This window comes from Tachypleus tridentatus, chromosome 6, assembly GCF_004210375.1.
Source record: "Tachypleus tridentatus isolate NWPU-2018 chromosome 6, ASM421037v1, whole genome shotgun sequence".
Lineage (NCBI taxonomy): Eukaryota > Metazoa > Arthropoda > Merostomata > Xiphosura > Limulidae > Tachypleus > Tachypleus tridentatus.
This window is the reverse complement of record NC_134830.1, coordinates 50,973,204-50,988,748: the sequence shown is the minus strand read 5'-3', so window position 1 is coordinate 50,988,748 and position 15,545 is coordinate 50,973,204. Positions and strand designations below refer to the sequence as shown.

At 32.3% G+C, this 15,545-nt stretch overlaps 1 protein-coding gene across 3 annotated transcripts in view; it reads right to left on the bottom strand.

Annotated features, from left to right (window-relative positions):
- Positions 1-4,888, bottom strand: part of LOC143252473 (ceramide synthase 6-like) — a 46,139-nt gene extending 41,251 nt beyond the window's left edge. For all 3 annotated transcript variants that reach the window (XR_013029009.1, XR_013029008.1, XM_076504652.1), the window contains exon 1: positions 4,666-4,888. Coding sequence is in view for 1 of the 3 variants with exons in the window: in XM_076504652.1 (XP_076360767.1) it covers positions 4,666-4,865 (200 nt within the window). In the remaining 2 variants the exon portion in view is untranslated. The remainder of the gene's footprint in view (positions 1-4,665) is intronic.
- Between the last annotated feature and the right edge of the window lie 10,657 nt (positions 4,889-15,545).

Here is a 15,545-nt window from a genome sequence, read left to right as displayed (position 1 = left end):
TAGCATTTCCAATTATTACAAACATCCAAATTAACTCAGTTATTTTTGACTAGTTCAGGATTGCTCAGGTCTTAGTTTAACTAAAATAAAATAAAATCAACCAATCAAAACTCAGGTGTTCCCAATTACAACCATTTCCCATCATCCAAGTTTATGAAAGAAAACTTGGAGTTGCACACCTCTAAAACACTGTTAGCCCAACTAATATCTGTAATAAAGTCAGAACACTGACCAAACAGGTGTCCTATCCTAAATATTAGATGTCACACTCATCTTAAAATTTACAAGTCTTTGTAACAACACAAGTTATGAAACATCTTCAAAACTAAACAGTAACTGACCTCTACACACCATTATTTCAACATTATATAAATAGCTTGAGACATTAAGATGATGTAAAGCAGTTTTTATCTCGTCCTTCCCCCAAACCAAAAGGTCTCAAACTCCCTAAACTAAAACAGTGAAGCTAATCCCACAGAAAATAAAACTATCAAACCAAGTTTAAAAACAACATTATCATCATTGAATCAAACATCTTTCTTTTTTTAAAAGAACTCAATTTTTACCATCATGGACTTAAGAACATTCTAAAAAGAGTACCAAGTATAACTACACCATTGAAGATATTACAGTAGATAACCAAGTGCTGTAATCAGTGCAGGTCCAAGTTATTCCTTTTTCAAAATACACCCCAAAATAAAGTTTTGTTTTTAACTGGATGTACTTTTCTGTATAAAAAGATACATAGATGGTCTATTCTGCGAATTTTCCTTTTAAAAAAAACAAAAAATCTTCAGTACTCCACACTACAAAATCTATGTATATGAAAACCACTATTTTGTAAATTTCAATAAGTTTGTTTTAAATGTTAAAATTCAAGTGGTTAATGGATTTACCTCAAGAAAAAAACAAAACTACAGTTCCATAATAGAAAATACCAATAAAGAATTTAAGGTATTTTGTAGTTCATTGAAGAGGAATACATTAAATATTAAAATCAGAAATATATATATAAAAAAAACACATGAATCATATGTTTACTGATAGTATAAGGAGAATAGTGGCTATTTTATGTTCCTTCTACTATACCAGAGAATTATATGAATCACATATGAGTGGGAAGATTGTGACATCACTTCTGGCACAAAATACTTGTGTAGGATGCATTTGTAATTTAAACCAAAATAATAACTACCTTAAGTTATTTGTAAAATTTAAATACTTAACATCACTGCATATTGAGCAAGAGTCAATTTAAATCAAAACCAGTTTCGTGTATCACAAAAAAAGAAGAGTTATTTCAACTACAACAGTTTTCAGTAATAGTGGTTAAAAAGGAAGAAACAAAAACTTCAGATAAGTAAAATATGAAAATAAAACAGAAGTACCTTACACATTCAACACAAGCATAAGATGTATAACACCAGAAGTAAACAGGAATATGTCACTTTACTACTTGCAGATTAACAAAATGCAAGAAAACTGAAAAAACAAAGCAGTACACAAATATAGTACCATTGGGTAACTCAGGTTTTTCTTTGCAAATTACAGCTACCACTGTGTCAAAATTGTCAAATATTTTGTACTAACCAAATCAAAAAGGCATCCATTTCTGAAATTAAGGGAATTTGTAAAAAACTTCATATCTTTACAAAATGTCCTATTAAGTATTAACTACATTTTCACCAAGAATAAAATTCACCAATAAATATAATTATTATACTTCTACTTACACTACAAATCTACCTTTCTACATGATACTGCAAGAAATACTGCAGTATCACAACACACATTGGTGGTTTAAAAAGGAATTTCCAAAGTAAAGTATGACAATAAGAAAAAAAATAGTTTTCATGTAGAAGACCAAGTCACTAATAACAGAAATCAGTCAGTCATTCTCCCATGTAGAGTTCAACCAACAATATTTGTTACTGCAATATTAAAAACAAATCACTGTACTGGTAGACAATGTCACACATGTATCCAGAAGTCGTGGTCAGTTTTATCTTAATGGCCAAGTGTTACTTTAAAATATTCAGTGTGTGGTCAAGGTTTATTATAGTTATTGTTGAACAAAAGTGGAAATGTATTTCATGTTTTAACATAATTACTAATTTGATTTTAACATTAAAAAAAAGTATCAAAATTTACAAAACAACAGATGTTCACAAAGAGTAGTGTGTTACAAGACTGGTGGTAAAATGTGAAACAGCAGAGATGTTAAAATATTCATTAAGTAAACAGACCACTTATTTAGATTAAGATCAAAAAGTACTTGTAGAAATCTTCTAGAACTGTTCTTTAAACAAAGAACCAAAAACATATCACAGATGTCTGCTTCAGCACCTAATCCTGATATTGTTATATGCACACACACTAACAAAGTCCATGATTAATAGCAGAGAATATTTATTTTAGATATATAAAAAATAAAGTTTTGCAAGAACAAACTAACATTATATGATAGTTAAATTAATTATTTTAATTACAATAATACTTTTTAACACTATTCAAAGTTTCTGCACACACAAGTCACAAGCATATAGATTTTATAAAGAAAAAAAAAAAAAAAAAAGACTTCAAATGTTACCAAACAGACAGACAGACAACACTGAATTAACTTTAGTCTTAGATAATGACACTAACACTTCATGTTGACAGATACTACTAGAGTTATAGTAGCAACATTAATTAGGTCAAAGTAGCCAAGTAAAAGTCACCTAAAACAAGTGTTCTCAAACACGTTATTTCTGAACTTAATTGTTGTCAATATTTATAAAAGGGTTTGTTATTTTACAAATTAAGATTCTTTTATTTAAAGTCAAATAAAAAAGTTTTATATTTTTCTTGTTTGGAAACTTGAATTCCACAGCAAGAAATCCATTTCTGGAAAGTCAGCACCAGACTTACAGCCATACTTTTAATTATGCAATGTATCACATCTTCGACTGCAGGAGAAGTTTAGACATTCATTTTTTTAAGATTTTGAAAACAGAGACTTAATTCAAACATCTCATCTTAGAAAACTCATCATGAACATAGTATCTTAATACTCCAATATTTACTTTGAGACACTGAATACCACAAACTTTGAAAGTTGCTTTACATTTAAACAATCAGAATTAGATTCCTACCAATTTGAAAGTTCTATATTTTTGAGATAAAATAAATAGTAATAAAAATAACCTTTACATTAAAAAACTATTTGTAACAAAGTAGTATACTAAAAACACATTAGAAAATGAGATTCTAACTGGCAACTATTCCAACCCTATTAAACAACTAGTCAAACATAAAAGTAGTTAACATCTCTGGAATGTCATAAAGCTTTGGAACTTAACTTTACCAAATGCTTTTATAAGAGTGCACATAAGTCAGGTATAACCTTAAGACCATGTTTAATATAAAAAGTACAAGATTTGGGAAAACAGGGCAGTACAAGATACCAACATGTAAAACCTATTCCATACTTTAAACAAAAAGCTCCCTCCCCCTTTGTTCTTGTTTAAATACTGGAGAATGTGCTACTACTATAATAGGGATGATACAGACACCCATATTAAAAGTAATACAAGTCATCTAGATTTTTGTCTCTACAGGTCATCATAAGGTAGATACAAAGAGCTACCTGGCATAGTCACTATCTCTGGTATAGATGCTGCTTTTCATCCATCTCTTACATCCCAAAGTAAAAAACCATCAGATAACTAATACCAAAATGTATTTCAATTCTACCCGATCTTTCTTCTCAAGGCCTAGCACTTACCTAGTTCTAGCAATAACTAGTTCCATCATATTTCAGATAGCAAAATGGTTTTCACAATATTTAACTACTTATCATTATTGTCAAATTTTAGATTTGAAAATAGATTATTATATAAAAGCCATACACAACTGATTACAGACTTAAAAAAAAAAGGAACCAAATAAGAAGAGGGATGAAAGTGATCATAAATACTTGATTTAACCAATGATCACATAACAGACTAAACGTGTCTTGACTTTATATGGAAAATGCATCCATGCATATTCAAATATTCATATTTAAACTTCATGGGCCATGTAAATTAAGTGTTGTTTCAGCTGGAAATTATACTAGTTTTTAAGGTTATGCATTTTTGTCTTAGACTATGAAACTGACTAGTATTAGTACTTTACTAAGTGTTTAATAAGATCGCACTGTTTATACTTTCTTTAAACAAAAAAAACAACAACTAAAGTTACATATCTTATAAGTAACGTTAACAAGAGTACAACTACACTTACCTAATGTAGTTTTTAATACAACTAAACTCAAATTTTTATAAATTTAAAGCCCAATTTGATACAAGAAGGTACGAGGTGTACTCATGAGTACGTAAATACTTATATTTTAGAATATATAGATATGCAAAACAATATTCAAAAGTTATTAACAATTTTAAAAATAGTACAACACTACGAGTACTCCGTCAGTATTACGAGTTGGCCTAGCGTACGGCACAGCAAAATACTAAACACATTATTACGTATACTAAACTATAATAATACTCCTAGTTCTCTTGTACCCTTAACTACCGCTAGTATCGTAGTAGATACTATACCCAACACCCTTGCAATTGAAATGAAACATGAAAATATGATTGCCCGAAGGTGAAGTTCAAATCTTAAAATTTAAATACTAACCTTTCTAGTACATAACGTACAAATAAGAGAACAACAGCTACAAGTAAACTGTTATATAATTCACTAAACTGGGTATATACAGCTCTTTCCTGCCGTCTTATAATTTCCCATGTCATGTTCTTAGGTAACCAAACATCTTCCCTCCAAAACCAACTATTCAATTTACTAAACACACCTTCCTCCATTTTTGAACTTCTCATCGAATCTCGCTCTTTGTCGAGAGTTTATAAGCGGAAACTTGTCACGTGCTAAAGCCTCATGATCAAATATTACAATTCAATATTTTCTTATTTTTACCTCTCTAAGATCACGCATATATATCGATATAAAAACCTTGAAACTTAACAAAGTATACATTCGGAGTTATTTTAGGGGTGGGAGAAAGGATATCGAAATAACCGAAATTTGCAATACTAATAAACTACTAATGGCAAAGAAAATACGCATAAAATAAACAAGCCTAATTACATAAAGTATATTTTTCTTTTCGATGAGGTATAACTTTTCATCGCCATCAAAATATAAATCTCGAAAAATAACTAGTTTTAACGTCAATAACGATTACAATTTGCATTAACAAACAATAATCACATATTTTTTATAGAAAGACATTTGACACAATTCAAATTATTTAATTATGTATTGAAATATTTCAGATACTCGTTTTAGCGTAGGCTTTCCAATAACTGCACTGTATATTTCTGGAAATAGTAACTATATATATAAAATACAATCATGTTCGACACGTAAGAGAACAGTATGAATTCTAATAAACTGTTATTTCACATGTTGCAGAGAAATATGTAAATTTCTGAAAGAGCTTGGTTTTCTAAAAGAGCTGGTTTTCTAGAATTTTCAGATTCACTGTTTCGCCTTTCAATAATTAGACAGGAGTCGCAGATCAACTATTAGTTAATAATATTTTACACTGTAAAACATTTTTTTTATTAACTAAGTGAGTGTGAAGCAAAGAAAGAGGCTAGACACAATGTAGGAGCAATCTGTATTCTAAAACACAGTCAGAGTTTAAAGAAAAGTGGCACCGTTACAAAGTAAGTGGAAAGAATCGCCTTCAATACAGCTCATGCTATGTTACAGTAATCTTTCCTAATAGAGAACATATGTATGCCTTATGTGAGTGACCTAGTTTCATGAATAACAAAGGTGAGAGAAACATTGAGGTTCCATAAATGAACAATCTTTATCACGAACGCTTGTTCAATATGCTCGGGAATTTATTAAAATTGATACTTAACTGAAGGGATAGGAAACACATGATACGTCTAGGTCCGTCAAGCAGATGAATCGAACACTGTCAGTATAATTCGCTTAGGTCGTTTTGAGCCATACGAATGCCACTTATGAGAACAACAGGTCACAGAAACTAAATGTGTTTAATGTTTTGCCTCTTCTATTTGAAGATAATAATATGTAGTAATTTCAATAATTCTTACAGAGAAGTTTAAGCGTAAATTTAAGCGGCCCGGCATGGCCAGTTGGATTAAGGCGTGCTACTCATAATCTGAGGGTCGCGGGTTCGCATTCCCGTCGCGCCAAACATGCTCGCCCTTTCAGTCGTGGGGGCGATATATTGCGACAGTTAATCCCACTATTCGTTGGTAAAAGAGTAGCCCAAGTGTGGTGTTGGGTGGTAATGACTTTCCTGTTGTCTTTCATAGCGAAATTAAGGATGGTTAGCGCAGATAGCCATTGTGTAGCTTTGCGCGAAATTCAAACAAATAATTATTCTCATTTTTACTATGTGTATTATCATCTCTGTCATATCATCTCTGAGTGTCTAAAACATGCAGCCAACAGTTCGATACCGAAACAAAAACACTTCACAACAACTCATTCATGGCAACCACATAAAGATATAATACACTTAATTAAAAACAGACGTATACTCCGCAGACAGTACATTCAAAATCGAAACCCCCACACTTAAAACTCAGATAAACACAATAAGAAATAAAATACGAAACTTAATCAGACAACAGAAACAAGAAAACTGGGACACCTTCTGTTCCGATCTAAATCATAAAACTGATCCTAAACAATTCTGGACACATTTGAAAAGATTTACAAACACAGGAACAACAAACACAGTATATCCACCACTGGAACTGGATGGAGAAACAGCATACACTAACACAGAAAAAAGCCGAGATATTTAAAAACACCTAGAAAACACGTTCAAAACACATCATGAACCAGACATGAACAGATACTTTTATAATACAGTCACAAACTTTATTGACCAAAACAGAAGCATTTTACACCTAAATTTCCAGTCAACAATATTACACACCAAGAAAAAAAAAAAAGACTGGAGCACTCATCAACTGGTAAAACATATCACTGTTACAGAAGTAGTAACTGCTATTAAAAACACAAAAAACAAAGCTCCTGGAGAAGATGGTATTCAAGCTATCCTCCTAAAACAAGGCACTCAGAGATTATATGAACACCTAACAGCGTTATTTAATCTCTCACTATCAGCTGGATATATCCCCGTTTCTTGAAGGAAGCAATAGTATTAATGTTCCAGAAAGAAGGAAAGTCAGCGAATAAACCAAACAACTACCGCCCGATTAGCTTAACCAGTTGTATTGGCAAAGTATTAGAGAGGATAATTAGTAATCGTCTGTCAGTTTACTTAGAAGAAAATTCAAAATTACCAGAAATTCAAAACGGATTTCGAAAAAACCGCCAAACTACAGACCACCTGATTCGACTTACAGAATCAATTACCGACAGCTTCAACAAAAGAATGCACTGTAGCTTGCTTTCTCGACATTGAGAAAGCATTTGACACAGTGTGGCATAACGGCTTAAGACATAAATTGCTTGAAATGGCATTACCCCAGGAAACTATTCGCTGGCTGTCCAACTTCCTGGATAACAGAATGTGTAAAGTAAATGTAAATGGGGCCCACTCAGGGTCCTTTTCACCCGAAGCAGGAGTCCCGCAGGGAGGGGTTGTTAGCCCTATATTATTTATCATGTACGTGAGTAATATGCCTCTGTCGGACCTAAATTTAGGTTATGCATCACAGTTCGCTGACGATGTAGCAGTCTGGAAAAGTGCCCCACTCCGTCAATAGCAGCAACGAACCTACAACCAGTCCTAAATAACATCGAAGAATACTGCCAGAAATACAGAATCAAAATTAATATTCCAAAAACCCAAGTCATAGTATTCAGCAGACTGAATAAGCTGAAAAAAGATCCACCAAAACTCTATATGAATGGATCACTTTTACTGACTGCTACTTCTGCTAAATTTCTAGGTCTAACCTATGACTCAAAATTAACGTGGCTACCACATATTAAAATGTACTGATACGAATCTGGAAAAGAGCAAACTATGCAAGAAGTCTTTCAGGTAAAATCCAAGGAACATCACCAGACAACATACTTAAAATCTACAAAACGTACATTAGACCAACAATAGAATATGCATCACCTGCCTGGATTAACATAGCACCCACACATGTACAGAAACTTCAACGTATACAAAATTCTGTACTAACTTCAGCATACAAAGTACCACGTAGCACCTCAACCACATTCATGCACAAGTATGCAAACATAGATACAATAGCTGAAAGACTCTTGCATAATTCTCTAAAATATTTCAATAAGAATTGGCACAAAAATAACTTAATGTGTGATCTCGACAGATATCACGTACATGATGTAAATGGTACTAAATACCTCTCCCCTTTAACATATATTTAAGAAATGTAACACAAGCTGGCCACTATGCACTAGACACTTAGTCCTTGTTTCTTTTATTTTTATAATTATTATTTTCTTTTTTTAATCATTATTATTATTTTATTTTCTTCTTCTTTTTTGAATTATTATTCAAGTATTGAATAATAATAATTATTATTACTTTCTTTTCTGTGTGAGTGTTTGTGTTACTACAAGTAGTAGTAGCATTCTCTCAATCGAGAAAAAGGAGAAAAAATACAAAAAAATATATATATATGAAAATACAAAAAAAAAATTAAATGGAAAAAAAAACACAAAAAAACTTCTTGTTCGTCCATGCATGGACTGAGCCCTGAAATGGACCTGAGTATGATGTTATACTTTTACTCTGGCCCAAAGCTTTAAAAAAAAAAAAACAACCCTAAAGACAGACGCTATAATCGTTCGGGAGGGAGGAAGAGGTCAAATGTACCTGACCCTCCTGGGTATTTAACAACATCAATACCCAAATACCCACACAGTCAAACTACTATGTGTATTATTATTTTCACAACATTTCGACCAGTGAATTCTACGTTTTGAAAATAATATATACAGCAAAAACTAAAATAATAGTCCAAATAATTATACCACTAGTAATACTAATTCCTTGTCTCAACCATGCCGCAAAGCCTTTTTTACTTTTTTGTTTGTGTTTTTAATTTCGTTTGGTAAAAGAATAGCCCAAGAGATGGCGGTGGGTGGTGAGGACTAGCTGCCTTCCCTCTAGTCTTACTTTGCTAAATTATGGACGGCTAGCGCAAATAGCCCTCGTGTAGTTTTGCACGAAATTCAAAAACAAAGAAACACTAACACATGGATATCTGGAAAAATTCAACACTGATCATAAATAAATTGTGCACATTGACCACCCGATGGCTGTGAACCAATAGTGGACATGTTAAATAACCCAAGTAATCATGTTTAAAGGATAGGCCCGTCTTGTTTAGAAACCTGTTTTATAAATTTTTCTTCTTTTGTTTTTGTTTTGTTTTTTTTGGAATTTCGCACAAAGCTACTCGAGGGCTATCTGTGATAGCCGTCCCTAATTTAGCAGTGTAAGACTAGAGGGAAGGCAGCTAGTCATCACCACCCACCGCCAACTCTTGGGCTACTCTTTTACCAACGAATAGTGGGATTGACCGAAACATTATACGCCCCCACGGCTGGGAGGGCGAGCATGTTTAGCGCGACGCGGGCGCGAACCAGCGACCCTCGGATTACGAGTCGCACGCCTTACGCGCTTGGCCATGCCGGGCCAAATTTTTCTTCATTCTTCTTCAGAATGCCCGGTTAATTTATTGTTTTTATGAATTAAAACCGGTTAATTAAATATAATCAAGAATATATTATTAAAGACAATTAGAGGCCCCAACACGTAATGTTTGGATATCTGGAAAAATTCAACACTGATCATAGATAAATTGTGCACATTGACCACCCGAAGGCTGTGAACCAATAGTGGACATGTTAAATAACCCAAGTAATCATGTTTAAAGGATAGGCCCGTCTTGTTTAGAAACCTGTTTTATAAATTTTTCTTCATTCTTGTTCAGAATGCTCGGTTAATTTATTGTTTTTATGAATTAAAACCGGTTAATTAAATATAATCAAGAATATATTATTAAAGACAATTAGAGGCCCCAACACGTAATGTTTGATGGGGAAGGTTCTAATTTATGAAATCAAAAAAATCAACACGTATTGTGCAAAGCACATGCTAATACTACAGGCGTCTAGGGGTATGACTCTCCTCCAGAAAATTCAAACCAAAAAAAATTTACTACATCATCGTAGGAATATAGGCTATGTATAAATTGTATAAAACGTTTAATACCATAAACAACTACGATATAACTATAAGCATATTGTTTCATTTCACAAAGATAAGGGGTGGTCGTCTGAACCCTCCCGCATCGTGCCTGAATTGACTACCAACATAAATACATTTAATCAAAAACATCTTAAGTGTGAAATAAAAAGATTCAGACATAAAAGACTGAGTATAAGACTTGTTTGTCTGTTTGTTTTGGAATTTCGCACAAAGCTACTCGAAGGCTATCTGTGCTAGCCGTCCCTAATTTAGCAGTGTAAGACTAGAGGGAAGGCAGCTAGTCATCACCACCTACCGCCAACTCTTGGGCTATTCTTTTACCAACGAATAGTGGGATTGAACGTCAGATTATAACGCCCCCACGGTTGGGAGGGCGAGCACGTTTGGCGCGACTCGGGCGCGAACCCGCGAATTGCGAAGCGCACAAACAACCTGCATCGGGTTGTTTTGGTCGATGACACAACACTGTATGTTTTAATATAGCGAGAAATCTACAGCAATTTCTTAAATTAACATCACCTCAGCTAGCTATAGTTATTTAAAGTGTGAAACTCAGGACACGACAGGAAGAATAACATAAACAAGTTACAAATTACAATGTATGAAAAATAGAAGGAAACATCATCTAGCAGATTTAACCTCAGTTCATAGGTCTCACCTGCTATGAAAGAGTAAACGAGAAACTCAAGACAGTAATGGGAAGGTGGGTTGGTTAGAAATATCAAAGAAAAGAAATGAAATCTACACGTTAATGATCTGTGAGTAAAAATGAAATAAAAAGTTTACTATATCCTCTGAAATAAGTTTCTTAGTTCCACAAGTGGTCAAACTGTAAGCCAATAATGAACCATCAATGTAAGGAACTACTTCTTGGTGACGATAAACTCACTTAAAATAAAAAAAATATGTACCAGAACGGCTGGTATTGGTAAACATACCCCCATTAATACCATGTTAATACCCATATAATGAATTATTGTTAAGTTAAAAAATAATACTATTGTTGTAATATTTTTATTTCGTTCTCGGTTTCTTTTAAATTATCAGATGAGAATCAAACAAATTTTAATCTTTGTAAATTATAACGAATGGGTTGATTTCTTCCTTCAACGTTTCTACAACATTGAACATTTGTACATTGTCATACATTGTTGCAAGCCTGCGTTACAAATGGCATTCAAGTTGCACTACACTTATATAAATGTTTCCCTTTAAATTAGCATTGATTTTACAGAATAATATCGCAAAAATTCAGGGTTCGATTCCCAGGGTGGACACAGCTGATAGCCAAATGTGGTTTTGTGTTGAAACAAACAGACAAACTAATGTAAACAAAATCAACTTTCTTGATTTTAAAATAGTGCAATGTATTTGATATCAGAATTATCAACCATACATCCTACTCTACATTGCTGATTAAGCAATAGTTTGTAGTAGAAGAGAGGAAATACCAGGGATACTGAAAAATTGTAGATATGTGTTTGAAAAGTTTTAGAGGTTATACAAATGTACAATAAACAAAAGTTTTTACAGATAAACATCGCCTTGAAGCGCTATCAATCAGAAAAAGAATGACATCAACAATTCAGACAAAATCTAAGTATAAATAATAAAGTAATATTTAACATTTTGTGTACAACAGAACTTGTACATTTTACTAAAAGCTTGCCATATCTTGTGTAAATACATAAAGTTCGTTCGGAATTATAGTTGACATTATTTTTTAATATGGGGTTGATCCATTGGACAGTCCTCGTATATATTCGGATATTTATGTTAGTCAACGTGGATCCAAGTACTTTATGAACACGCTGACTGATTCAGTGTTTAATCAGTGATGACGATAAAACCCACTTGTAGAGAAAAAATATATATATAAAAACGGCTAGTTTGGGTTGAGAAAAATGTTTTACGTAGAGGATCGAACAACGTTTCGACCTTCTTCAGTCATTGTCAGTCTCAAAAAGAAAGAAAGAGGTAACTGACCGATAGCTGACCACATGTTTGAAGGGAGTTGTGTAACTGAGGGTAGGAATGTAGATGGCGTGCTTAGATGTTTGATTATATTTATTAATATAGGTATAAAGGTGTTCCTTTGTATTGATTTATTTTGGGCTTGAGTTGTATAAGTAAGGCTTCTTTAATTTTGTGTTTTTTATATTTGTTTCTTTATTTAGTATTTGGGTATTTTCTATAGTTATTTTGTGTTTATTTGATTTGCAGTGTTCGAAAACGTGTGAAGGTGACTTTAAACTTTGAATCTGGTTTCATTTTCATTATTTATAAATATACAATGTGATATCACATTGTATTTTATAACTAATGTTATATTGTAGGTTTTACATAGTATAGACCTTAGTTTTGTGCCTGGTTTTTGAATAAATTTGGTATTAACTGGAATGTCATATTTTGTTAGAAGTTTTTGCCAAATGTTAGCTATTTTTCTGTTGATGTCGGGAATATATGGTATGCAGCAGTATATGGTTTTTTGACTTTTTAATTCATGGGATATATTTACTTCATCAATATCAATAAGTTTCCTCCACAAACCGTAGAAAACATTATACGCACACACCTAGACAAAAAGTAAAATCAACTAACAAAAGCTAACAAACTACAACAATAAATATATAACAGTGTTATTCTAAAAACAAAATATTAATACATGTGTATATATTTACGTGAAAATATTATTGAGAACTTTGGTTGTAAGTACTGTGATTGTTTGATGGAGTTTAAATTTGACCCCTGATGGGAACAACGCTACGATTCGGGGATCTATTGTTTTTAATTATTCGTTCACTATAATAAGTTTCTTATAAGTTGGCTTTCAGGAAAGGTATTATCACGTATTTGTTTGTAGTATGTTTTGTTCAACAGCTAGGAATTTTGTGAGAATAAATTATCATGATTTTTAAATTAGTTAGTGTGATGATATTGTAGCACTGAGCCGATCTTAAAGGTATTTATTCATATTTATCAAAGGTGATTTTTGCATCATAAAATTGTAACTTGTAATTTTATTAAAGTGTCGTAATGTCTGTGATCCCTACCTGTAGATAAAGATGTTTTCTTTAACTAAAACTCAGAATTTAAAATTAAGGATAGCCAGGACGCGATATGTACTCGAACTTTTTGTACACAAATGCGAAAAGTGGTTAGTTTCAGAGTTGCATTCCAACAAATTATTAACTATTAGATTTATTACAGTGCCATAAGTCGACAACATGATTTATGATTACGTAATTATTGAATAAACGAGACTTAATAATTTTACAAATTCACTTTTCATTTATTTTTTATCACAGAAAAAAACAACAACAAAAATGTGGAAATAAAGAAAAAAAAAAAAAAGAAACACAGTAATTTTATAAGGAAATAAAAGTGTATGATATGTTAACCATTCTACCTGGATTATGAACAGAGGTATTATCCGATTATTGTTTACGAAAGGTAACACTGTTTTTTTACAGTGCAGATTTGTCATTATTCGTTTGTATTTATGATAGGATAAAAATACTCCATCTAGAAGTGGCCGAAGATAAAAATGGATGAAGTTATGTGGTGTGCAGACGCATATCTACTATTTCTTACTTCTTTAGTTAATAAGACAAACATTCCAAGTCCATCATGTAATGCTTTTACACATTCACCGTTCGTTTTAAGGAGAGAATTTTGGTCAAGGAATCGGCTAATTTATTTTTGCTCTATCTACCTATTATTCTGTCATTCACCTTTTGTGTTACGTGCATTTTTCTCTTGGAAGAATTTTATAAGATAAAAGGTTGGTAGACAGTGATATTTTTCACTGACAGGTTGGATGATACAGGAAGTATATAACATGCTTTTCTTCTTTTGAATGACCAGGCAGTGCATCTGCATCTGGAGGGTGGCATGTAAAATATACAGTATATAAAACTAGTTGTCTTAGTAACATCTTTTTTTTTTTCATAAGCTCTGTTACCTTTTCTAAAAATGCTACTTTCTATCGAATATAACCGTCAGTTAAAGAAAAAAATGATTTACAGTTTATTTACATTATATCCAGCCTCTTTTAACTTCAAATTCGTTCAAAGTTAGAACTCAAATTTATTACATAACACGTTTTTTTATCAGACTTCTATTTATTTCCAGATACAACCTGATAGGTAAATTATTATACATTAATATACACATATAGGAATAATAAAGAAATTCGATTGCTAACAAACCGAGAGACATAAGCTCCCTCTAATTTAAGGTAAACTAAAGTGGTTACCTATATATCAGTTATGAGTATATAATAAACAGATCAACTAACTTTATATTCAACTATAAAATAGTAACAGAGGAAGTAAAACAACTGAATGCAGTAATCTTTTTGCAATTATTTTATGCACAAACACTAACGGCTTGTAATGAGGACACGATAAAACGCAAAATGCAATTAGTCAAATGTAGTATAGAAAAATGACTTGCTGTTTTTCAGTCGCTGAAATATACTTTTATTGTAGTAATTTAGATGGGTGGGGGTAATATCGGAGGCAACTCTTAAAATGTCTTCAGACAAACGAAATGCCACTTTCATGTACTTACAGATTCTCTGCGTAGCAGTGCAAGTATTTTATAAACTACATCCTGCTACCTCCAACTCTTCGGGAAGCTAGAATACGACCCAGGATTAAATTTTTAACTAAATTGTCGGGAAATACCTGCGTCACCACGCGGAGTGTTCATAGATACATGATAAAGGCATTTCATTTTTCTAAAAACGTTTTAAAAGCTATCTTCGACTTTTACCAATTACTGTTGCGGTTTGTTAAAGGTGTATGACGTTAAGCGCAAATAAGTTCTTAATGGAGTCCTAGAATATTTTAAAAGTTTACAATGACATTAAGAGTATAATAATTTTGTCTAATATCTTTTTAAAATATTTATTATAAATATAAGTAAGCATTTAGTCAGGTCAGTGATTGAGAATTCAATAAAATGTTCAGTAGGTGAATTAACAAGTAGGAGATTGATCGAGTAAAGTTATTTATCAAGAGTTTATGCTTCTGGTAAATTAGCTAGCATTTATTACTAAGCAAGGAACTTCCTGCTAAACATTACAAGCGTATAATAGATACAAATTTCAGCGTTTACGTTAGGAAGTTTTTGTGAACTTTGGTCTACAACGTACGCCAAAGTGAATGTAGCCGGTTGCAAGTTTTATTACAATTTGATTAATTCATTATTGTTGTATGGACTTTAAAACAATTCAACCAATGACACAACATATCAAGTTATACTATAGGCAGGGTCG